Here is a 27431-nt window from a genome sequence, read left to right on the forward strand (position 1 = left end):
ACTGAGATGTGACACTAGTGTTTTCTTTAATCTACATACATCAAAAAAGTTATGCATCACCTTGGTTCCGAGAGCTTTGGAACTTGTACAGAAAATTGAAATAGAGATCAACATAAACATCATTTCCACCCTTTTTATTGCTCATGAAAAGCACACGTTGCCTGTTGTACCACCATACAGCGAAACCTTCATAGGTGGTGGTCCAGACTGCTGTATACACCTGTACCTCTAATACCTATTAGTATGTCCTCTTGTATTAATGCATGCCTGTATTTGTCATAGCATACTATCCACAAGTTCATCAAGGCACTGTTAGTCCAGATTGTCTGACTCCTCAACGGTGATTCAATGTAGATCCCTCAGAATGGTTAGTGGGTCATGTCATCCATAAACAGTCCTTTTTAATCTTTCTCAGGCATATTTGATAGGTTAAAGTCTGGAGAACATGCTGGCCACTTTAGTCGAACGATGTCATTTTCCTGAAGGAAGTCATTCATAAGACGTGCACAAGGGGGGCATGAGTTGTCATCCATGAGAATAAATACCTTGCCAATATGCTTGTGATATGGTTGCACTATTAGCTGGAGGATGGCATTCACATATCGTACAGCCATTATGGCACCGTGCATGACCACCAGCGGCATACATCAGCCCCACATAATGCCACCCCAAAACAGCAGGGAACCTCCACCTTGCTGCACTTGGACAGTGCATCTAAGGCATTCAGCCTGACCAGGTTGCCTCCAAACACTGCTCTGACGAGTCTGGTTGAAGGTATATGCGACACTCATTGGTGAAGAGAACGTGATACCAATCCTGAGCAGCCCATGTGGCATGTTGTTGGTCCCATTGGTACTGCACTGCATTGTCATGGTTGCACAGATGGACCTTGTCATGAACGTCAGGAGTGAAGTTGTGCATCATGCAGCCTATTGTGCACAGTTTGAGTCAAAACACAATGGCCTGTGGCTGCACAAAAAGCATTACTCAACATGGTGGCATTGCTGTCAGGGTTCCTCTGAGCCACAATCTGTCAGTAGCAGTCATCCACTACAGTAGTAGCCTTTGGATGGCCTGAGCAAGGCATATCATCAACAGTTCCTGTCTCTCTGTATCTCCTCAATGTCCGAACAACATCACTTTAGCTCACTCTGAGACACCTGGACACTTTCACTTCCCTAGCTGAGAGCCCTTCCTGGCACAAAGTAACAATGCAGACATGATCGAACTGCAGTATTGACCACCTTGGCATGGTTGAACAACAGACAACACCAGCTGTGTACCTCCTTCCTGGTGGAATGACTGGAACTGATCGGCTGTCTGACCCCCTCTGTCTAATCAGCACTGCTCGTGCATGGTTGTTTACATTTTTGGGCACATTTAGTGACATCTGTGAACAGTCAAAAGGACTGTATCTGTGATACAATATCCACAGTTAATATCTATCTTCAGGAGTTCTGGGAACTGAAGTGATGCAAATCTTCTTCTTTTTTTTCCCATGTGTGTAATTTACAGAACATATAAATCATTGTACTTGTGTTAGTAAAGGCTGCTAGTGGCACTAAAATTAGTATCCAGACACTCGTGATGAGAAAAGGGGGTGGCAAAGCAAAAGCAGAAATGCTGAACTCTGGTTTCAAAGTTTTTTTCTTACAAAAGAAAATCAAGGAGTGTTACTGCAATTTAATTCTCACATCACTGCAGAGATGTATGAAATAAACAGAAATACAATGGTTTCTATTCTACATGCAATAGTTTCCTACATAGTTTCCTCCACTTGTGATATTACACTTGTTATGTGACTATTGATTGATTCAAATTTTAAATTTATAATGCAAGTGACAAATCCTTTTTTTACAGGTATGTGTCAAATTTTGTTAATTTTAACAAAGTGAAAGACACATTTAAGCTGAAATTATATATATTCATCTGATTTTTAGTATTGTCCTCCATGAAGCTCTCTGGTCTCTATCTGCAGATTGCTGGCCTGGAAAATTAATAGTGTGAATAGAGTCTTCAAATAATGTAGATGCACAAAGCTTGCAATTAACTTTTTCTGTCATTTATTACAGTCATTTCATTGCACAAAATAAAATTTAGATTCATAAAACTTTGAAAGACATGACAAAAATACAAGTTTTATTGACACGAATTTTGACCTAATTTTTCATGAGAATCAATGACTACAACAATTATGAATGTCTTTGCAATCTTGCTTTTATGGTTTTCAACAACTAAAAAAGTTAAGGAGTATTGTTGGATTCATTTAGTAAGTTCATTTACAATTACAACTTTTGAGTTTTCATTATTTTGTGGATATCATTTGATTACAGAGACAGCTACAAATTTGTACATTGTTTACATTGCTAGGAAATACAGGTTTTTATGTGAACATTGATTTTTACAGGTTATTTAACAATACAAAATATATTTGGTTAAGCATCTTGTTAAATACAGTGTCCGTTTTGTTTCTAATGTTTACACAGCTTACTCTTTTAGGATATAGTTAAACTTCATAGTTATTTTTTGATATGATAATTCAAAATCAAAGAAGACATGCATTTAGGTATTAGTTTACAACATAATTTTGAACTTGACTGTGTAAAGTAAACATACTACTAACTTTTAGAATTACTGATGTTTTTGTTCTGGACAATGTAGTTTAGACACAGAAATCATTAATCTACATTTCAAATATATCCAAAATCTGCTATCAATTTAGCCACTAGGGTGTGGTGTCACATGATTCATAATGGCTAACTTGTTTGCCATATTACACATTGCTTTAACCCGTATGATTGCATGGCACCTGTTTTTGTATTCTTACATTGTAAAAACTTGCTAAATGTGATGTGGTGATATTGTAATAGCAGTGTCTATTAAATTTCTGAAAATTTGAAACTATACACAATTATAGAGAAATATTTGTCCTCCTTACTTACCATTTCATTCCTTTCTATGAAGTTTTTGGCTGCTTTTTACATTTCATTGTGTCACTCTTTATTACAGGCAAATTGAACATTCACACTCACCTATAAACTAAACTTTCATTAACTCACTGACACATCTGTTAAAGTGTCACAGATCTGATGGTTGATGTTGTATAACTCCTAGAATGAATCACTGCTATGTCTCATATAAGTCAACTACTTCAGCTATATGCTTAAAACAAAAATTTACTATCACAACACTAGCCTTTATTTATGTGATATTTTGTGCTTTCTTTACACTGCATCTTTTAAATCCATTATTAACCAAAGGAAACATATGTTTATGACTCACCATTGTACTTCCAATGCAGAATGTTGGTTGAGATAAGATTTCAGTTCATTATTTGCCCCTAAAGGTTTGGCCACACAACTGGAGTACGTCGCAGTAACCCAATTGCTGAAATGGAAATGAGAGGAAGACGGCAAAGTAATGCTGAAGACACAGATGAGCCACCATTCAACTTTCAGGTAAGAGTCATGCAGGATATCGCTATTTTAAAATGAATGTTAGATTATTGACATTCTCTGACTATGAGGATGAAGAGGTTCTCTGTACTGGTACAGTTAAGGTCCATGTTGATTTGTTCCTCTCTGCTCAATATAAGAGTTATGCATCTATAATTAAATCAGTATTTACAAATCTGTTAACATTTAATCTTACTCACAGATGACAAATACTAAAAACTAAAAATGTTACTGGTGTACAAGCTAAAGCTGACATTTAGTTTCAAAAAACAATTGCTCTCACTTTTGTTGCTTTTCTTTACAGTTATTTCTGGAGGTAAAGTATCATGTTCAGTTTGTTGAAAATCAGAGTAACAATGAAGGATTTCCAAGCTACTGTGTGGTTCACAAATAACTTGAAGATGCTTGAGTATTTGTTATTTTCATAGTCACCAAATTTATCAAAACATTTATACCACTAATACATCAAGCCATGAGACATGCATTTAATACGTCCGAATTTAACTCCTGCAGTCACATTTCTGGTGAATTTCTGTGTCAGTTTGGAAGTACTTATCATGTAAGCATCTCATCTAAGATCCAAAGAGAAGAGATTAATGGAGCAATATGATAGAGTTGTGATAAGTATATTCTTAACCTTATCCCAAATGCATTACATCAGTTCACTTGTGCAACTGCCAAAATGTTGTTTGAAATCAGTAATACACACACTGAAAAGTCAAAACAGTATGATCACCTGGATCAGCTTTTTAATCACATGCAATACAGTAGCATTTCTGCATTCCACAGATTTGAGAAGTCCTTGCTACGTTTCTGGAGGTATGCAGCATCAAATGTCTGCACTTCCTGTAATTTTGGCCTGTTGGTTTGTGCACACAGAGTTGGCACTCAATAGTGTTCCAAATGTATTTGATTGGGTTCAAATCAGGCCAGCTTGATGGCCAAGACATCAAAATGAGTTCACTAAGATGCTCCCCAAATCACTGTTGCATGAATCCAGACTCATGAAAGATGGGTAACAACTCAGCTGGAAGATGTCACTGCAGTCAGAGAAGACATCAAGCATGAAAGGGTGCAGGTAATCTACAATGATGTTCACTGTCTACAGCTGCCATAGCACCTTTGGTTACAATCACAGGTCACATGAATGCCCAGGTGAATGTTTCCCCACAACAGAACGCTGCCCCCACGAACTTGCATCCATCACATTGTGGATGGTGGCATATCTGGACACCACAAGCAGGCTAATGTAGCAAGAAATGTGATTCATCTGACCAGATGACATTTTTACATTGTTCTGTAGTTCAATATCAATTATCCAACCCCATGGCAATTGTAACTGCAAATGTTGTTGGGTCTACATGGGAATATGTAAGGATCATCTGCTGTGAAACTAAATTGTGTATTCTGAAACAATTCTGCCTGCACCAGCATTGTATTCAGTCATCATATCTGCCACAGATCATTGTCTATCCTGCTTTACAGAGTATGTAACATAATTATATTTAGCTGTGCTAATATGCCTGTGATAGCTGCAGCTCCATCAAATCTGGCCGAAAAGTGATTGCCTGGAGTAGGGTATTTTTAATGAAGTGGTCCACACTAGGTTTACAGTCCAAATACTTTAATTGCTTTTTGATGTTTATGGCTCAATTAATTCTTATTTTCTGTAATTTATGAATAGATAAATAGTATGCACATACTGGACTTGGTTGATGTCACATAATGTGACTATTCAAGTCCACACAGAACTGAAACCAAACTTTATGTGTAGCATGTACATCATTAACATATTTCCTAATTACTTTGTCCTTGAAGTGTGACAGTCATATCAGTATGAAAAATTATGTGCACAGTAAGTATAATTTGGAAACAACACAGGTCACAGTTCAATATTATTGTCACAACTTGCAGAGAGCATTATTGAAGGTAAAACAGTTTTGAGATTAATTGCAAGTTCACAGTCAATCATTAAAAACAGTCACTATTATTTATTCATATCAGAAGTGCCAGGACACAGACTGTGCTGATTTAAAAATATACATATTTATATACATGAGTAATTCAAAGACATATAAATGTAATCAAATGAACACACAGGGGAAAAAGGGTAAGAAATCAATATTTACATAATACATACAATAGTAAGAAATCAATATTTACATAATATGCACAGGAGTAAGAAATCAATTTTTACATAATAAACACATTTACACTAGCTGTGTCCAGTATTTGGCACATTGACCATGTTGCTATAAGCCAAAGTCAGTTCCAGTCCTGTACAAGAGTATGGCCAGAGATGACACTTCAGGAAATGGCTTGTAGTTTGTTCATCTCCACATTCACACAATGTGTCTCCCCATTGTGTGATGCCCCATTTCTTCACGTTGTCCTTCATTCTTGCAACACTCGGGCACAGTCTGTTCAAGGACTTCCATGTGCACCATCATTCTTGGTGACCAGGTGGCAGAGTTTCTTCAATTATGTCTTGCTCTGGATGGACAGGATGTCTTTTTTTCCGCAGTTCAGCCCTGGCTATACTTTGGTCTCTATCAATTGGAACAGAAGACTGTAGAAAATTCTTCCTGGACTTCAGATGAGGTGGTGGTGGCTGATGTTCATGCAAGGGGTGGGCTGGGTTATTGCAGACCTTTTGCCTTTCATTGCTAGCAGCTATCTCACATATAATATCAGGTGGGGCTATACCTGCAAGTGTATACTGCTTCTGTATTGGTATTGGATTCAGACAGCCTGTGATCAGCCTGCAGGTTTCCTTAAGGGCAGTGTCCATGTTTTTTGCACGTGCAGAATTGTACCACACTGGAGCGGCATATTTGGCAGTGAAGTAGCAGAGTGCCAGGGCAGTTGATCTTACTGTCTCGGGGTGGGCACCCCATCCAGAACCAATCACCTTGCACAGTAGGCAATTTCGCAATGGAACCTTGGCTTTAAGGTTGGTGCAGTGTGCCTTGAAGGTCAGGGAGCTGTCCAGGGTAATACCAACATAAACTGGAGCACTGCAGTGTTCCAACTCCTTTCCATTCCAGTTCACATGCAGCTGTTGAGAAGCTTCTCTGTCCTTCAGATAAAAAGCACATGTTTTAGTTTTTGATGGGTTTGACTTGAGATGGTTTTCCTCATAACATTCTGAGAGAATCTTCAGAGCAGCAGTGAGATTTTCTTCTACTGTCTCAAAGTTCTTATCCTGAGTTGTCAATGCCAGGTCATCTGCATATAGGAAGCTTCTTGTGTGGAGACATTAAACAGCATTGGTGCTAAGAAACTGCCTTGTGGGAGCCCATTCTTTTGTATTCTCCATCTGCTCAGCCTGCCTTGAAATTCTACAAAGAAATGTCGATTCTGCAACATGATGGCAACAATTTGTGTAAGCCTGAAGTCCATGGTAAGGTCGTAAATCTTCCTTAGGATGATTTGATGTTGTACAGTGTCATAGGCTGAAGAGAGATTGACAAAGGCCGCTCCAATGATATTTCTGAGCTGAAAACCATCTTCTACGTGCTGTGTCAGGTTAAGGTTCAGTTCAATAACAGTCTTTCAAAAAACCTTGTAAAGATGGCACAGAAGTGATATTGGCCTGAAGATCTTTGGGTCTATTGGTTGCTTTCCAGGTTTTAGAACAGCAACAACTTTAGTCTTCCTCTGGATTTTAGGGATTTGGCATGGTTCCAGGCAGTTATTGAAGAGCAGTGGAATCCATTGCTTGGTAAAGTTTGCAAAGTGATGAATCTGCTCCATACACATATCATTAGTCCAGCTGCCTTGCCTGTCTTACTCTTTTCTATGGTGTCTTCCAACTCTTTGATAGTGAATGGGTTGGACAAGTTAGATGTTTCTTGTTTGACATTTCTTTGTGTGGCACATTGTATGAGCTGTAATTTGTGCTAACTCATCTGTAGTACATTTCCCCTTATTGGTGGACACCAATCTCACACACTTCATAACCTTCCAGAGACTGACTACAATGGCTTCTTAAATGTTTCTTTTATAAGTCTGCAAAAATTAAAACATTCAGCTGTTGTTCCTTGCCATACTTTCATTAGTTACAATTAAAGATTTCTATTTCTGAATAATTGAATAATAGAATAAGGTTTATTTGACTGAGGACTTTCGGATACAACAATAATTTATATTAAATTATGCTGATTAGCTTGTTGAAAAATGGGATTCTATTTCAGTAACAAAGTTTTACCTATGAATACTAACTACTCTGAAACAAAATGAGTGTAAAAGTTACTACCACATTTTCAACATCAGCTGTACAATTATTTTTTTCCTTATTTATATTTATTTTTGATTTACTTTGTCAGGATGTTAGTTATTGGGCATATGTTTACATATTAACAATGATAATAAGGTTCTAAAATTACTGGAGATTGTAATTAGCAGAGTTTTTATGTTAAGTAATTAGCAAATTAACTTGTGCTAGCCAAAAGTAATGTAATAAAGACTAAAGTTAAGTCATAAACACCCTGTGGCAATATTTGAGGTTTTCAGGTACTGTGCATGTGTACTAAAAATAACACTATCAAAGATCCAGAATGAGAGTTTCATTCCGCAGCGGAGTGTGTGCTGATGTGACACTTCCTGGAAGATTAAAACTGTGTGCCAGAGCAAGACTCGAACTTGGGACCTTTGCCTTTCACAGGCAAGTGCTCTACCAACTGAGCTACCCAAGCATGACTCACGCCCCGTCCTCACAGCTTTACCTCCACCAGTACCTCGTCTCCTACCTTCCAAACTTTACAGGAGCTCTCCTGCGAAAACTTCAGTTGGTAGAGCACTTTCCCGTGAAAGGCAAAGGTCCCAAGTTCAAGTCTCGGTCCAGCACACAGTTTTAATCTGCCAGGAAGTTTCATATCAGCGCACACTCCACTGCAGAGTGAAACTATCATTCTGGAAACATCCCCTAGGCTGTGGCTAAGCCATGTCTCCGCAATATCCTTTCATTCAGGAGTGCTAGTCCTGCATGGTTTCGCAGGAGAGCTTCTGCAAAGTCTGGAAGGTAGCAGACGAGGCACTGGCGGAGGTAAAGCTGTGAGGACGGGGCGTGAGTCATGCTTGGGTAGCTCAGTTGGTAGAGCACTTGTCCACGAAAGGCAAAGGTCCTGAGTTTGAGTCTCAGTCTGGCACACAGTTCTAATCTGCCAGGAAGTTTCACTATCAAAGACATTTTCAAAAAATAAAAATTTTTGATGGAAAAAAAAAAACATAACAGCTGGATCAAATCCACCAGCTTTGTTACAAGTTGGTGAACATCCAGTCTTCACATTCTGTGATGAGTCTTGATTGGCTAGCACCTTGTCATCTACTCGTGGTTTCACAATCCTTCAACAACTTTCAGTGGATGGTCACAACAGAAGTATTTGAACAGCTGACCAATTTTGTCATTTCTGATATGCTTGATCCCAGTTGCTAGGCCATAACAGTATGTCCCTTGTCACTGTCATTTATTTCTGCAGATTCATGTGCCTACAACAACAGCAGGCATCATTCAACCTTGCAGTGGAATCATTTGTCTCACCAGTGTATGTTAAGAGAAGTTCAAGTTATATGTCTGTGAACTGCTTGCCTATAACTTCACCAGTATCCCACAGTCTGCAATCACAGCTAATCTCCTAACACAGAGGTGCATCCTTTGGAGTCCAAAAAGCCATAGCCATCACTTTCATCACAGGTGGAGTTGTTCTGAATTTTCCTTACTGTGTAGATAGAGTGTTTTTCTGTATCATTTATCTTTGTCTTACAACTGCTCCTATATGTTTGGTTCCCTGTAACACTGAGACTTATAGACAGTACTCCATGTTCATGAAACTACTTCAAGTGCACAAGACATAATTCCAAACTTGTGGCTTTGAGACCTGTTGCAAGTTGCTTTCAATAAGCAATTAGAATCAATTCTAATAAGAATTAGTAGAAATAATTAGGAAGCTATTGTATGTGGAGATTTCAAATCAATTTAAATTCAGATATTTCTGATAGAGGACACTTAATTACCCTAAGTGTAACTTACCCTAAGTCCAACATTCCAAGTTTGGTTTCTTTCTCACAGTAATATAACCAACAAGACTAGAAGGACTTAGTGAAACAGTGATTGATCATTTACTTCTAATTCCAACTGCGTTTCATGAAACTAGTGTGGGCCTCATTATAAATGGTTTATTTAACCATGGTGTTAAAAATGGAAATGTCGTGTGGCTGGGGCCTCCCGTCGGGTAGACCGTTCGCCTGGTGCAGGTCTTTCGATTTGACGCCACTTCGGCGACCTGCGAGTCAATGGGGATGAAATGATGATGATTAGGACAACACAACACCCAGTCCCTGAGCGGAGAAAATCTCCGACCCCACCGGGAATCGAACCCAGGCCCTTAGGATTGACAGTCTGTCACGCTGACCACTCAGCTACCGGGGCGGACTCCATGGTGTTCAAATGACAACAATAAAGCATTCCCATCAATCAGGTTTAGTTAAGAAGGGCACAGTAAAATTACACAGAATCATAAATGCTGACTTGGTTACACTATTCAAAGAGACTTTATAGGATGAAAAAAGGAGATAAATTTAATGCTTTCCTAAAACTATACTTACAAAGTTACGAAGCCAGCTCTTGTTGACGAAGTGTCAGGAACAATTACAGCAGAAGTTGAGAGAAAGTGTGCGCATCACCTGGATAAAAGTGTTTGGGAAGAAGTGTATTAAGTACATAAAGCATATGAGAAATTTAACTATATCCTAATATATATATTACAACATTATGAATGCAGCAATTTTTTACAAGTCAGGGACATTCTTAATGGAAGCCTAGAAAAATGGTCATTAACATCTGGGCTCAAAGTATCTTGTAGTAGGAAGAGAGACCTTTATTTAATCAGAGGACTAGCTATGATCAAGATTTAGGAATGTGTTACAAGGAGAGTTGCAAAATTCTTCACCATGTCAACAAAGATGCAAAATATGATGTTCTATGCATGAAATAGGCAATATTATGAAGAAAAAGAAATATTCATTGACCTTCTACACAACACACATAATACACAAAGATGTGCTTGGTTGGTAATATGATTCTTCATCCCACAAACCTGATCAACTATGGTCCAGTTCTGTGTACTACTCTCATGTGTGTTTCCATGACAAGACAGAAGTGTTGGACACTTTAACAAGAAGACAACAGTAGACTTCTGCTGTTAAGGTGCACTCCCAAGACAAGAACCAGATCACACTATGCTCAGCCAGCTTTCACTCCATTTCTTTGAAAGAAACCTTCCCATACTTGCTTGAGGATGTGTCTGATGCCATAAGAGCTACCTATTACCTATATGCCAATGCTGAATCTGACAACTGTGAGCAATTTTCATTCTCTTTCTTTTTTAGCAGCCTTGTGCAACATAGGACTTTCTTTAATGTGTAAAACTGACAACTCCACAAGTCATGTACTCCATTCAACAAAAGATCTCAGAAGATATGTTCTGCCACATTATTCTGATTTCTGTCCATCACTACGCGACCTTTACAAATGGTAGAATTTTCCATTGAATGGGTTGTTTGGATGTACAGATAAATTTAATATCTGCAGATGTGTGTGTTTTTATTGAATTTCAACATAAAATTGATAGCATTGAGTTTCCTGGCAATTAATACAAAGCTCTCCAGCTTCCAGAAGAGTGAGTTATTGAAAAAAGAATAAGATTTGCTTGTCATCATCTTCCACCAAAGTCATTTTCATGAATAAATAATGAGAGTGAATTTTATTAATTAGCTAATTTCTGAACATTGCTATTTTCATTCAGTGATAGGTTTAGTTTCACCAAAGGATCTTAAAAAAAGACATACAATTATGGTGCATACCCTGATAAATTCACAATTATGTTACATAGCACTTTGTGACCACTGTGGCTGGTGCTTTCATGGGTTCTGGATAACAATGCCATTAGATTATACTGATTTAAACATTGATTTGTGAAGCAATAATACATTTTACAGCTGTTTTAGAGTCCAATGAATGTGTTAATGGCTCAAGATGATGGAATACATTTAAAATCAATGGAATCCTTTTAATATGGATACACTCCCAAGTTTTCTGCAGCAACAGCCTATCAATATCAAAAGTTTATTTTTTCACTGACATAAATCCCCTAAAACAACAGGGTGCTGGTTCATATAATACCATTTATGGTCAGCCATTATTCTGTGCATGCTGAGTAGTGACAACTTCGAGGATGTCGTCTCAGTATAGTAAAGATGTGGTGTGCTATGAATGTTAAAACTCTGAACTCTTTTAAATTGAAAACCCTCTGGAGCTGTCCTAACAATTGTTTCACGTTAAAATTCAATAATTTTCATAGCATAATCATAATCACATTACAAAACCATCTCTCAGCAGAGGCCGGATCCATCTGAATTACCTGGAAGTGTTTTGTCATTTGATATAGATCTATATTTTCAATGCTATGGCATTTGTTTTCATTCAACAATAGAGTTTCTTTTACAAAAATTCTCTTTGCAATCTTTTACAATTGGCAGCCCTAACTACCATTCAGTATGACTTCTGAAAACCCATCATTTGTGTCAAAAATATATTTCAGTTTTTGAGAGGTTGAAGTGCTCTGAATTGGTTAATCATGTTAATGTAACACTAATGAATTTGTAGAACAGTGATGGCTAAAGGTTAGTATAACAGTCACTTTTTACTGCAATGAAAATAAAATGCAGTTGGACAGAAGCCAAGCAAATGTATGTAATTGGACTATAGAAATAATTTTGTAGATTCCAAGAGATAAGAAACAAGAAGCCAGTCTAAAGAAAAGATGATACACATTGTATAAGAAAATATGCAGGAACACCATGGATGTGTACTGCTAAGGACAATAGTTTGTGGAAAAGTGATGGCTGATGATAATGCTTAATCATTTGGGTTGCTGGTACACATTTTTATGATGATATTAATACCTGGGCACTACGTAATCAAGCTAGTTTACAATCAAGCACTTTACACATTTTCAAGGTCATATCAACAGTTTACTAGCTACCATTAAGAACTTACTGTATGCTGCATATCATAGACTATTACATTCTTTACCTGAAGATCACAGTCTTACAGGTTGTCCAGTATTTCACTTCAGGTTCTCAAAAATCACATAATACATTACCATTGTTGCCTATGAAGGACAAGAAAATCAAGATTGCACCTGACTTTACATAGTACTATGAAGAGAATCAGGCAATAAATAGCTGTCCCATCTAAGGAAACAAGACAGAAATTTTTGAGTATGTTTGATGATCTTAGAGACATGGTTGTCTTTATTATTTTAAATCATTACTAAATACATCTACTTTACTGCATTAATTATGGTTTTAGTTAAGTTCACATTATTTTATCAAATGCAAACATTCTGTTAAGTACGAAACATGTGCATTATATAGCTGTAAAAATATTGTTAATGTGCATTTTTATATTTTGCAGGCAATGTTGAGGAAGACGAATTATAAGCGGGCATCTCTGAAGCGGGATGCGGCATCATATGGCCATAGTCAAGTGTACAATGAAGAAAATGCTAATTTTTCATCACCAAGAAGAAACAATGTTGTATTTAACAGTTCTCCACATGATTTAAATAGAAACAAGTCTCCAAGTCCTACACCAAGTTTTGGTTCTGAAACACCTGGCTTGCAAAGTCCATATCAAAGAAAAAAATCACCTGAAACTAATTTCTCTAACAGAAATGAAACATCCCCAGATACAATGACAGAACTAGCCCCAGGTATTGTTATCCAAGGGCAGGTAGCTGACCTATAAACAAAATTTTGAAAGAAATATCAGTTACTACTATTTAGAGAAAATAAAATCCTGGAATGGAAGAAAACTCCCCACAACACAAATAATAAACAAAGGCTGCAGAATTATGATGGAGATAAGTGGCATAGTCTGTGTTCAGTTTCGAAATACTTCATCAAATTTTGTCAGTATACAAAGACTGTAACACTCCCATGAGCAAAACTGGTCTCCATGTGTATTTTTTTAAAATAAGCAACATCTTCATTATCAAGTAGCATCACAGATTTTCCACTTGTCTTTTGATATAGTACAATCTTCTCCCCTCTCATGAGTTTTCTTTGAGGAGTAAAATGTTTCTTTCTGAGAGATCATTACATCTTTATTTTTAAAACAGTAAATAAAAAATGTTTTACATTTACCCCTTTAATTCTAGCTTAGCTCTTACAAATTACTGATGTATTAATGAGAAAATACTGTGTCAGGAATGTCATATTAAAAAATCTGTACTAAAAAAATATGTTTCTTCTATGTGAAATCTCAGAGTAGCTAGTTTTATCATTTTTGTGTGTGTGTATGCATGTATGAAAGAAAAAGTTAGACAGTGAGCCTGAAGAGACTGTTTTATGTACAGTGCAATACCAAGAAACTCATCACAATGGAAAGTAACTTCTTTCATTTGAAAAATAGACTTGGAGCTGTAGGAATGTATCTGTACTTTGATTTCTATGATTTTTTTTCATACATGCACCTATACTTGTTTACAATGTAATAATGAAAGAGTCAGTTACTACCAACATTAAAGCAATGAATTACACTAAGTTCTTGCATCTTCGGTATAAATTAAGAAGAAAATGAATGTTGGTGTAGGGGAGGGGGGAAGGTAGTGTGTACTATATAAATTTGTATGTATGTGTAAGTAATAATAGTCAATTTTAAGCCAAGGAGACCTTATTTCAGACACTGCACCATTAATCACCAAATGCCACAATTACATATAGAATCTAAAGATGCCTTCAGTATGGTCAAAAGCCAGCTATAGTTGTTATCATGTTATGTAACTGTAATAAAAACAAAAATACATAAGTTATAAAACTGCTATTGCTGTCACTGGCCTTTATTATTATTTCACTGAGGACATCATTATGAATTGACAGGCACAAAAAATCCAGCACTTCAGTTTCTTACCAAAAATAAATAAATAAATAAATTTTTTACTTTAAATTTCAGTCATTTTTGTGATATTACTCTATTTCATGGTAAAATGTTGTTTCTTAGCCCTATGTAGATGTCCAACAATGAAAAAAAGGATGATCAAAAACAAATTAAACAAGATATGCAGTAGTAACATGAATGGATTCATGCATCAAGCAAATGTTGGGGGGGGCCTCATTAAGGTTGTGCACCTCAGCTTTGGTTTTCTACACTTCACATTTAACTTCACAGATCTGTCATCACAACTTCAGCAGTGTGTATTACCTCCTCTGGCACAAATCATATCATCCAATCTTTCACATATGCTCCTGAATAATGCTCCAATATCCTCTATAGGAAACATCTCCTATCTTTCAGAAAGGTCTCTGTAGGTCCTGTAGGGTCTCTGAAGAGTGCTGATGGGCCTTTCTTCCCAGTTGATCTCATACATGCTCAACAGGATTCAAATCAGGGGTTAGAGCAGGCCAAGTCAAAGCATGAATCTCCACATAATCCAGTAACTCTAGCACATGGGTGTGCACCATCATGCATTAGTCTAAAGCAATCATCAATAAGAGGAGTGAAAGGTACAACATGCTCCTAAAAGATTTTTTCCATATACCAATGTGCTGTAAGGCTCCCACACTCCAAATGATTGGAAAAGAGCACAGATAGTCCCAGGCTTCAAGAAGGGTCGTCGAGCAGATGCGCAAAACTATAGACCTATATCTCTGACGTCGATCTGTTGTAGAATTTTAGAACATGTTTTTTGCTCGAGTATCATGTCGTTTTTGGAAACCCAGAATCTACTATGTAGGAATCAACATGGATTCCGGAAACAGCAATCGTGTGAGACCCAACTCGCTTTATTTGTTCATGAGACCCAGAAAATATTAGATACAGGCTCCCAGGTAGATGCTATTTTTCTTGACTTCCGGAAGGCGTTCGATACAGTTCCGCACTGTCACCTGATAAACAAAGTAAGAGCCTACGGAATATCAGACCAGCTGTGTGACTGGATTGAGGAGTTTTTAGCAAACAGAACACAGCATGTTGTTATCAATGGAGAGATGTCTACAGACGTTAAAGTAACCTCTGGCGTGCCACAGGGGAGTGTTATGGGACCATTGCTTTTCACAATATATATAAATGACCTAGTAGATAGTGTCGGAAGTTCCATGCGGCTTTTCGCGGATGATGCTGTAGTAAACAGAGAAGTTGCAGCATTAGAAAATTGTAGCGAAATGCAGGAAGATCTGCAACGGATAGGCACTTGGTGCAGGGAGTGGCAACTGACCCTTAACATAGACAAATGTAATGTATTGCGAATACATAGAAAGAAGGATCCTTTATTGTATGATTATATGATAGTGGAACAAACACTGGTAGCAGTTACTTCTGTAAAATATCTGGGAGTATGCGTGCGGAACGATTTAAAGTGGAATGATCATATAAAATTAATTGTTGGTAAGGCGGGTACCAGGTTGAGATTCATTGGGAGAGTGCTTAGAAAATGTAGTCCATCAACAAAGGAGGTGGCTTACAAAACACTCGTTCGACCTATACTTGAGTATTGCTCATCAGTGTGGGATCCGTACCAGATCGGTCTGATGGAGGAGATAGAGAAGATCCAAAGAAGAGCGGCGCGTTTCGTCACAGGGTTATTTGGTAACCGTGATAGTGTTACGGAGATGTTTAATAAACTCAAGTGGCAGGCTCTGCAAGGGAGGCGCTCTGCATCACGGTGTAGCTTGCTCGCCAGGTTTCGAGAGGGTGCGTTTCTGGATGAGGTATCGAATATATTGCTTCCCCCTATTTATACCTCCCGAGGAGATCACAAATGTAAAATTAGAGAGATTAGAGCGCGCACGGAGGCTTTCAGACAGTCGTTCTTCCCGCGAACCATACGCGACTGTAACAGGAAAGGGAGGTAATGACAGTGGCACGTAAAGTGCCCTCCGCCACACACCGTTGGGTGGCTTGCGGAGTATAAATGTAGATGTAGATGTAGAAGGCCAAATCCACCCTTGCAGACATACCGATTGCTGCCCATACCACCAGAGAACCAACCTAAAAAGCCTCTGGATCAGGATATGCAAGAGGGTGTACTGTACCTCAGGCTTTCTCCAGATCATCTCTTTACTGTCAGGTGATTGCAGGCCAAATTGTGACTTATTTGTGGACAACATTTGCTCCCGCTGTTGTACTTTCCAGCCACAATACTCCTTTGTTAAACATAGTCAAGCTGTGTGACACTCTTTGGTAAGTTCTGGACCTTTAGCAGGTCTTCTTTGGATGATTCCCTTACTAATAGTGACCCCCTTCAATTTGGTGGAGTCAATTTTGTGCTTCAATGGTGTTGGTGTGGTAGTTGTAGTGAAACTGAAGTTGGAAGAAGTGGTCATCTTTTACTGATATTACTCTTATTGATCCTAATCATGCATAGCTTCCAGTTTCCTTGTATCTACTTACGCTTCTGGAAATCATGGAAGGTCTAGTACTCAGCATTTCTGGTACATAATGCATGCTTTTACCATCTGCCAAAGCAGCAGTTCATGCAGCATCTTAGATGTTTAATGACATGTTTACTGTAGAAAGCTGATAAGGATAAAAACAGAAAGATCCTAAAACATGTATGATTGAAATGAGGCAATATAAGATACAACAATAAGTGCTACAAGAATGGGAAAACATTATTGCCTCACATCCTGTGGTGTGTTTTTCAGATTGCACAGGAAAAGATTTAAGGCTGGTGCAATAAACAATTCACATTTCATTGTTTGCTCATAAATATCAATAACATATCCCTTCTTAAAATATAGGATAAAATGTGACAACTTGATTAAATGATTAATTACACATCATTTATTATGTTTTGGATTTTTTATGGTGATTAGTGCGTATAACTAAAAAAAATCTCCCGGACATTCTCAAAAATCTTAGATCTGTTCTCCACACTTTGTTTCTGCTTTCTGGAAGCATTAAAAAAGATTGATCTTTAAATAGTGAAAGCAAATCTATTTTTTTATCAACTCACCACAATTACACAGTGAAATCATACACAAAACAGGAGTGTGCTTCTTACTTGAGCCCCTTTGTCACAAGTGGGGCAACCAACAAAATCTGCAGACTGTGACAGTCTTAACCAAAATTGTTTTGTTGTTTTAATAGGGGGGTTAAATGACATAAATAAAAATGAATCTCCAATTGCCACACAATATTTGAAAAGATGGCTGAGCCAACTAACAAACACAAATGTCATTTTCTGCAACATATCACATAAGTATGACTTACCATAATGGTCCTGTGTCAACAAATAAATCACAGTGGCTAATAAATGATGCTCAGATATCTGCAGTCATTTCAGAAATGTTCATATTATTGGCACCAGCTGTATTGGTCACAGGTTTCATACTGCTCATGTCTTGCATCTTACAGACTGAGTAAGCAACTGATAGCCAAACAAATTGCCAATATTGTTACAAAAACAGTAAAAGTAGCTATACCAAGAAGTATTGGCAGCAACAATGTCACCAACACCATAGTCACCTGCAGCAGCAAAAGAATCATCATTGGACCCAAATGAGGAACATCACATTCAAAATCTCAAAGCTCATATATCACCAACCATGGAAGGGGCATATGGAGAAATATCTGAGGATACACCACAGACTCCAGGCTACAGCAACATCAGTATCAACAACTACTGCAGCATGGCAAAACTAGCAGCGTTTGTACCAACTCCAGTGAAGCACAAATAACAGTAGTAGGAGCAGCACCAACAACAGTAGCTGTAGTAGCAAAAGAAACTGCTCCAACAGTACCTTCAAAAGGAGGGAAGAGAGCTAAGGTAGAAGAAACAGTGTCAAGTGTTGTGGGTAAGTGGAAAATGGTGCCTCCTCTCTGACTAAATGACTTTTTAGTCAAAGGCAGCAATTTATAGCCCACTGACAAATTGTTAATACAAAAGGAATAACAGTTTTGATCTAAAATTTGCTATCTGAATGTTCAAAAAGTAAATGTTAAATAATTTATTGTGAACAAATTTTGACCAGAGAATAAGTTTGATATTTTTTGTTTGGGTGAACACTGTGGCTCCTGAGAGTGAACTCACAGCTGTTAACTTTGATAACTATAATATAGCCAACAGCTACTGCAGAAATTTGTATACAGCAGGTGGTGTGGTAATCTATATTAACCAGTCACTCAGTTGCTCTGTTATTAAATTGAATCTAAATTATTATTTTTTTTTTTTTTATTTTTTTTTATTTTTGTGAGGAACATAACTCTGAAGCTGGTGGTGTAGTTACTGAAAGTTTTAAATTAGTAATATCATCAGTATAATTTTGGAATAACTGGACATGTTCCTAGATAAATTTAGGGAGACTAGATGGTTGCATTATGATATTGCAATTGGCAGAAATCAGAATGCTGATTTTGACGTAACAATGGATACATGTAGAGTCACACAACTGAAAAATCTACTAAGACAGTGGAATTTACACTCTATCAAGAATAGGCCCAATAGAGATCAAGCCTGTCTTGACATTTCCTGTTTCCAGAATGAAATTTTTTCTCTGAAGCAGAGTGTGTGCTGGTATGAAACTTTCTGGCAGATTAAAACTGTGTGCCAGACTGAGACTTGGCCTCAGTGCTTTTGCCTTTTGGGGGCAAGAGCTCTACCATTGAGCTACCCAAGCATGACTCACAACATTTCTTCACAGCTACTGGCAGAAGTAAAGCTGTGAAGAAGGGCTGTGAGTCATGCTTGGATAGCTCAGTCAGCAGAGCACTTGAGTTAAAGGCAAAGGCCCAAGTTCGCGTCTCAGTCTGGCACAGGCTTTTAATCTGCCAGGAAGTTTCAGATTCCCTTTTAATAATAATAATGTAACTAAATCCATCCCAAAAGTTGTCATCACCATACCTGTCACTGATTATTAAGTTATCAGGCTTTGTAAGACTCTTGCTGAGAGAGACTGGTTTGCCAACGTTATGCTGACACACATTACACTTTAGGTAAAGATTTATCAGAAGATGTAATAGTTGATGGATTTTTACAGCATTTTGGATACAATTTGATGGCAAGGTATCCACAAAGAAATTTAAAGTAATTAACAAAGGCTTCAAAACCAAGATTCCAAACAAACAAAATTCATGGCATAGTGAACAACTGACAAATTTGAAAAATCAAGTTGCTCACCAAAAAGATTACCCAGCGAGTTGCAGACAGGCACAGTGAAAGGCCTTCTTCAGCAAAGAAAACACACATTGGTAAATCTGACCTGGTCATACTCACAGTGAGTAATAATCTATTCTTTTCCTAATACTGTTGATATTCCAACCAGGAGTTTCCATCGTTTGAAAAATCATGTTATATTGTTATACAATATATTTAATAGTCTGAAGATTGACCATGCCAAATTAGCCTATGTTGCATGTTGGAATGAGTATTAAAAAGCCACTGTGGAAGTCAAAGAAGCACACAACTGCAGCAGTGTTGAAAATTTCATCAATAAGTATAAAGCTGCTGGGACACTAATAAATAGTGTTGCCAAAAATGGAAGAAACAAAAAAATTAATATCTGTACACAAAATCCAATAATTTTTCTGTTAAATTAGTTGAAGAAGCAGGAAATACTATTATCAGACCTGATATCATTCATCAGAGTTTCTTTTAAAAAAATTTTGTAGATCATCAACAAATTCAAGTATGTCTACCTTCTACACTGTCTCACCTAGATTTGTTTTAAGAGTAGCAAAGCAGCTGAAATAGACGGGTGTAGATGCATACCAGCTTTTTCTAAAGTATTTGAATGTATTATTTACCAACAGTTATGTGATTACTTTCAAAATCTAGGAATAATTAGCCGATCACAATACGACTTTAGGAAAAATTCGTCAACAGTTGATGCTATAGACTCTGTAGTCAAATACTTTGAATGTTTGAGGACAAAGGCTTTATGCAATTCACTTTTGTGATCTAAGCAAAGCTTTCGACTATGTAGGGTATACACAACTTCTAGAAAAGACAGACTTCTATGGTATCAAAGATGGCAGCTATAAACTATTAAAATCTTATCAACACAACTGCAAGCAAATTGTCTGTCTTGGCAAATACACTGGAGAGACAAAGAAACTGGTACACCTACATTGTGTAGGGCATCCACAAGCACGCATAAGCGCTGCAACATGACATAGCACAGAGTCAACTAATGTCTGAAGTAGTGCATCATAAATCCTGCAGGGCTGTCCATAAATATGTAATAGTACAAGGAGGTGGAGATCTCTTCTGAACAGCGCACTGTAAGGCATCCCAGATGCGATCAATAACGTTCATGTCTGGGGAGTTTGGTGGCCAGTGGAAGTGGTTAAACTCAGAAGACTGTTCCTGGAGTCACTCTGTAGCAATTCTGGATGTGTGCAATGGCATTGTCCTGCTGTAAGTGCCCAAGTCTGTCGGAATGCACAGTGGACATGAATGGATGCAGATGATCAGAAAGGATGCTTATGTACATGTCACCTGTCAGAGTCATATCTAGATGTATCAGGAGTCCCATATCACTCCAACTGCACACGCCCCACACCATTACAGAGCCTCCAGCTTGAACAGTCCCCTGCTGACATGCAGGGCCCATGTATTCATGAGGTTCTCTCCATACCCACACATGTCCATTAACTTGATACAATCTGAAAAGAGGCTCGTCCAACCAGGCAACATGTTTCCAGCTATCAACAGCCCAATGCCAGCATTGATGGGCCCATGCAAGGCATATAGCTTTGTGTCGTGCAGTTCTCAAAGGTACACAAGTGGGCCTTTGGCCCCGAAAGCCTATATCAGTGGTGTTTCATTGAATGGTTCATATGCTTACACTTGATGGTCCAGCATTGAAATTCACAGCAATTTGTGGAAGGGTTGCACTTCTGTCATGCTGAACAATTCTCTTCAGTCATCATTGGTCCCATTCTTGCTGCATCTTTTTCCAGCCACAGCAATGTCAGAGATTTGATGTTTTACCAGATTCCTGGTATTTATGGTTCACTCATGAAATGGTCATATGGGAAAATCCCCATTTCATCAGTACCTCAGAGATGCTGTGTCTCATTGCTCATGAACAGACTATCACATCATGTTAAAACTCACTTAAATCTTGATAACCTGTCATTGTAGCAGCAGTAACCAATCTAACAACTGCACCAAACACTTTTTCTCTTATATAGGTATTGCTGACTACAGTGCCATTTTCTGCCTGTTTATGTACGTCTGTATTTGAATACACATGCCTATACCAGTTCCTTTGGCACTTCACTGTAAATGTCCAATGTAGAATAAGTTAAGGTATGTGTACTACAGGATCTGTACTAGGCACTTTCTTGTTTCTAATTATGATGAATGACCCGTTTCTAATTATGATGAATGACCCTGTAAATGTCCAATGTAGAATAAGTTAAGGTATGTGTACTACAGGATCTGTACTAGGCACTTTCTTGTTTCTAATTATGATGAATGACCCGGCACCATTTATTTAATCCAGCACAGTGCTATGCACTCACGACACTACTTTTCTTCCAGTAGTAATGATTTTAATAGTCTTAAAACTTGTGTGTAAAGACAACTGATCAAGCATCCTATTGGTTTAAAGCAAATGGGTTCTTTCTGAATGAAAACAAAAGACAGCAGATGGTTTTTAGCCTAAAAGATTAGCTGCATCAGATGATCCAAGTTATGTTAAGTTTTTGTGGGTATATTTAGATGATTCATTATCTTGAGATCAATATGTGCAGTATATTAGCGGCAAGCTATCAAGAGTAATTTAATTTTTAAGATGACTTATTTATTGTGTACCTGAAATATATGTTAGAACATCACTTTTATTTTCATTTTCCATAGTGTTATATCATATGACATTATTTTATGTGGTAATTTTAATGTTGTGTATGGCACCTTAATAAGGCAAAATAAAGCTATTAAGGTAATTGCTTATTCCTGTAAAACTTAGATTTGAGAACAGAAAATCGTGATAGTAATAAACTTGTATACATTTTGTTCAAGTAAGAAGTTAATGGAAGCAAAAAATAGAGAAAATTACACTGTTACAACACAAGAGGCAATAGATGCATTTATACTCCATACTACAGACTGTCAAAATTACTAACAGCTATGGACTCATGGGACGCAAATTACTTAATAAACTTCCACAAAAGTACAAGATATATCAGAACACGTATTCAAACAAACATTGCGTGACTGGTTAGTTGCTCATCATTTCTAGATACAGAACCCACCATTTCTTTTAAATGATCAACTGTACTATATTATTTTATCAGCAACTGTAGTATTATTTTTTCAGGACAAATTTCAGTCATCAGTTTCAAATAAATCTTAATATGCTTTATCAGTTTCAATAAATTAATTTGTCATCTTCAGAAGTTTAGTTTAGTTTCATCATAAACAGACAATACCATGGTATGAAGATACCATGGCATTATCCTTCTATGATGAAGATATTGATATCTACTAAACTAAGCTTCTGAAAATGACAAATTAATCTGTTGAAACTGGTAAAGCATCATAATTTGCAACTAAGGACTGAAATTTATCCTGAAAAAATGTATTATATTGTTTGTGTGACCATTGTCTATCACTGTCATGAACTAATGACAGTAAAATTATTATTATTATTACTGACTACATTTTAGTTGATAATCGTTGCAGGTGACTTGATTTGGTGATACATACATCCATAATAGGCATGTGAAATATTTCTCTAAAACTTCAGGTTGGAGGCCAGGAACTTACTTTGTGGTGTTCCAGAACCACAGGAGCCTCATTAGCTCTCATTTTGTGTGGTAACAGCAAGTGATGTGTATGTGTCTTCATCTTGCTTTCAGTTAGTGTATCCACCAACTCCAACTCATCATGTAGGACAGTTTTGGTCTAACGAACTTCACATACCACTAGCTCCATGAAAGTAACGTAACAGTGTTCATTTTTCAATATGTTGACAAATGAAATCCTACGATAATTATCTCTGTATTCATATAAGCGAATATCTCTGCTGCTGGCTCATTTTCATTTGTGACTGATGCAAAGAGGAACATGAAAAACATTAGTTAGTCTTCTTGTTCTGGTAACATTCAAAGGACATCTAAGGGAAGCAATGATTAAGAAGGGAATGAGACAGAGTTGTATCCTATCCTTGATGTTATTCAATCTCCACACTGAGCAAGTGTTAAATAAAATCAAGGAAGAAATTTGGAAAGGGAATTAAAGTTTGCTTATGACATTGTAATTCTGTCAGAGACAGCAAAGAATTTGGAGGGCAGTTGAACAGAATTGATAGTGTCTTCAGAAGAGGTTATAATATAATATCAACAAAAGTAAAGCACAGGTAATGGAATCTAATTTTAGATGTAGTGATTTTGTAGTGACTTTGATGTTGAAACTGTGCAGTCACTGTAAAAGATTTACCAAACATAGATGTAGAAGCAGCATTAAATTAAGTGCTACTGTGGAAATAAGTTCAGGAAATAAGACCCTAAATGTAGTTTTGCTATTTGAGTGGCAAAATAACTGATTAGAGCCAAAGAAGAGAGGCATATAATGCATATTGGCAACAGCAAGAAAATAATTTATGAAAAACAGCAATTTATTAACATCAAAAATAAATTTAAGTGTTGGAAAGTATTTTTTAGAGATTTCTGTGTTGAGTATAGCCTAGTACGGAAGTGAAATATAGATGATAAATAGTTCAGAAAGAAGGAAATAGAAGCTTTAGGAATGTGGTGCTACCAAAGAACATAAAGATTAGATTGATACATCAAAGAACTATTGAGGTGGTAATGAACTTAACTGGTGAAAAAATAAATTCATGGAACAACTCAAATAAAAAAGGGACTGGCTGATGGGACATGTCCTGAGGCATCAAGGAAACATCAATTTCGTGATGGAGGAGTGTGTGTGTGGAGGGAGGGAGGGGGGGGGGAGTAAAAATTGTAGAGAGAGACCAACACTTGACTGTACTAAGCAGTCCAATCCAAAAGGGTGTAGGTTGTAGAAGTTATGCAGAGATGAAAAGGTTTGCACAGGATACACTAGACTGGAGAGTGGCATCAAACCAGCCTTCTGATTGTGGATTGCTACAACAACAACTATTACTTCTACTACTACTACTACTACTACTACTACTATGATTTCACTTAGAGAAATTAAAATGAACACCATGCAATTACCAGAAAATCTACCAAAAATGGCCCAACACTTCTCCCAGGTAAATACATTAGCTGATAGCTCATATAGTTGTATCTGATTAATATTTATAAGAATGCAGAGATAATTATCACACGATTTCATTTATCAACATAATGAAAAATGAATGCTGTTATGTAACTTTCATGAAGCAAGTGGAATGTTACATATGTTGGGCTGAAACTGCTGCTGCACAGGGTAGCCGTGTTGTCTAGGGTGCCTTGCCACGGTTGACCCAGCTCCCCGCATCGGAGGTTTGAGTCCTCCCTCGGGCGTGGGTGTGTGTGTTGTTCTTAGCGTAAGTTAGTTTAAGTTAGGTTAAGTAGTGTGTAAGCCTATGGACTGATGACTGCAGCAGTTTGGTCCCATAGGAACTTACCACCACTAAAACAGTCATACATGACAAGTTGACAATGGTTGCAGGTGACTTGTTGATTTGATCATGGACTACACATACATCCACCATAGTCACATTAAATATTCCTCTAAAGCTTCAGATTAGAGGTCAGAAGCTTATTTAGTGGTGTTCCAGGATCACAGGAGACTCATTAGCTGTTATTTTGTGTGGTAACAGTAAGTGTATGTGCCTTCATCTTGCTTTAAGTTAGTGCATCTACCCACTCCAACAGCCAGCTCTCCACACCCTAACTCTCCCTCTCACCATACAATACAATCTACATTTGTGGTACCCAATAACTTTGAAGTTTTGTGTACGAGGTTTTAAAGACCTTTGATTTCCTGTCACACGTTCCCTTACAGTTTGGTTAATATTATATAATCCAATGCTTCTTTTGGAGAGCAAAAGATTAATTTTGCAAGTTTAAGATACCACAAGTCTTTTCATGGTAGCCATAGTGGCTATTCTTGGCAAAACAGAGACAGCAAAATAAATGCAAAACCTAATAAAGCCATTTTCACTGATGTACATATTCATAACCAACTGAAGCCCATATGACGATGTTGTGCAATATTTTGAAGCACGATTTCATCATAAGGGCTTCAGCTGGTTAGCTAAGGACCTTCACTGTGAGGTCAGAATGCTAGAAATGCGTATTGTAGTAACCAAGTAATGCACAAAGCTGATCCAAGTAACAGAAATATAGCTTTATTTATAAACCTCTGAAGAATAACAAAATTAAGCCTCTTGGGAATCCACACATAATGAGATACAGAACAACTGCTATGAACAGTACAACTGGATGACCACAGAGAGTGTCAGTCAGCGCTGCTCCATGTGTATATATGTGCAAATCTCCAGCAGACGGAGTGTCAGAGAGCACGGCACATGCACATCTCCCACTGGTGACCTTCAGCAGTCGGCCTGCACTGATACAGTTGGCAGCCAATTCAAACACACATGCACAATGACACCACACTCAGCACACACACACTCACATGCACTAGTAACAGGATACAGCATACATCTACTAATTTTAATGATTTCTGTTACATATGATATTGCATGAAGTAACTTCTACATGATCTACTGACTGCTGGATTCCATCTCATGATCTTTAGTTGGCATTTTCTTATTGATTTTTCTGACATTTTGCTAGTGTTATTGTAAAATACCCATCTTCCAATGCTGGTGGTGGACTACAGGCTGAATTTTGATAAAGGCAACCAACTGTGCTGATAAAAATCAGAAAAACTCATTAAATAAATGTTGGGTGAAGATACAGATAAGTAAGCCAATAGGCAATGCATCAACAAATGTCCACAAAAGTCTGAATATTGCAACTTCCACATGCTGTGTACACTAGTATATGAATATATGCTACCCTGAAAAGTGAGCTGAAGACTTGGCCATGGTGGCAGCACCATCTTGTTCATGTATGAGAAGCATGGTGGAGAGATAGTAAGAGAATGCACTCCAGTATTCTTACAAGTGAAGTGTTGTCACAGCCTACACATCTGCAAACCAACGCCCTATATACCGTATTTTCTTGAATCTAACCCGCACTTTTTTTCCAGTTTTTGTAATCCAAAAAACCGTCTGCGGCTTAGAATCGAGGGCAAAGCAAGCGGAAGTTCTTAAAAATGTCGGTGGGTGCCACCACAACTTAGTTCTGCCGTCGAATATATGTAGTGCTACACAGGCATGCTTTGTAGTCACAAAGATAAATACTGGCGCCAAAACCTCTACGTCAGTAAATAAAAAAAATAAAAATAAAAAAATAATAATAAAAAAAAAGGGTGGAAGACAAGTTTTTTTTCTCCGCGCCGAGTTTCGACCACTGGATTTTCATACATTATCCATCGAAGTAAATACAAATTCCGTATTGTTCATCTTCGAATGTAGCAGCATTTCAATGTACTACGAAAACCAGACTGGCAAGAATGTTTAGGATGTTTGTCAATATGGCCAACTCTACGTTCTGAATTTTTTCCTATCTGTGAGGGATGGTTGCTAATAGGAACTTTTATAAATTGTGAATCACATGCAGTATTCTCGTCACCATAAGAATAATACGAATATAAACATTTTGCCATGTATTGTTTCGTGTTTGCTGCTATCTCATTTAAATCCTGTCTGCGTAATAAACCACAAAACTAGAGTGAGACAACAGCAAACGCGGAAGAATATACATATCATGTCATGTTTATATTCATATTATTCTTATGCTAAACAGTGATACAGTCAGAAATGAAGCGAGGCAATTGACTAGATTTTTAAATCTAAGATGACTCTAATTTCTGTGCAGAATGTAATGTACTAAAGAGGTGCCTGCAAAGATTTTCAAACGGA

The 27431-nt window shown here is 37.4% G+C and overlaps 1 protein-coding gene across 2 annotated transcripts in view; it reads left to right on the top strand.

The window, feature by feature from the left end:
• LOC124776478 (neither inactivation nor afterpotential protein C) overlaps nt 1–14341 on the top strand; it is a 372945-nt gene extending 358604 nt beyond the window's left edge. For both annotated transcript variants that reach the window (XM_047251492.1, XM_047251493.1), the window contains exons 27-28: nt 3347–3458; nt 12934–14341. In XM_047251492.1, coding sequence (XP_047107448.1) covers nt 3347–3458; nt 12934–13266 — 445 coding nt within the window. In that variant the 3' untranslated portion in view covers nt 13267–14341. The remainder of the gene's footprint in view (nt 1–3346; nt 3459–12933) is intronic.
• Nucleotides 14342–27431: the final 13090 nt, after the last annotated feature.

The sequence above is a fragment of the Schistocerca piceifrons genome, chromosome 2 (genome assembly GCF_021461385.2).
Source record: "Schistocerca piceifrons isolate TAMUIC-IGC-003096 chromosome 2, iqSchPice1.1, whole genome shotgun sequence".
In the NCBI taxonomy this organism is placed as follows: domain Eukaryota; kingdom Metazoa; phylum Arthropoda; class Insecta; order Orthoptera; family Acrididae; genus Schistocerca; species Schistocerca piceifrons.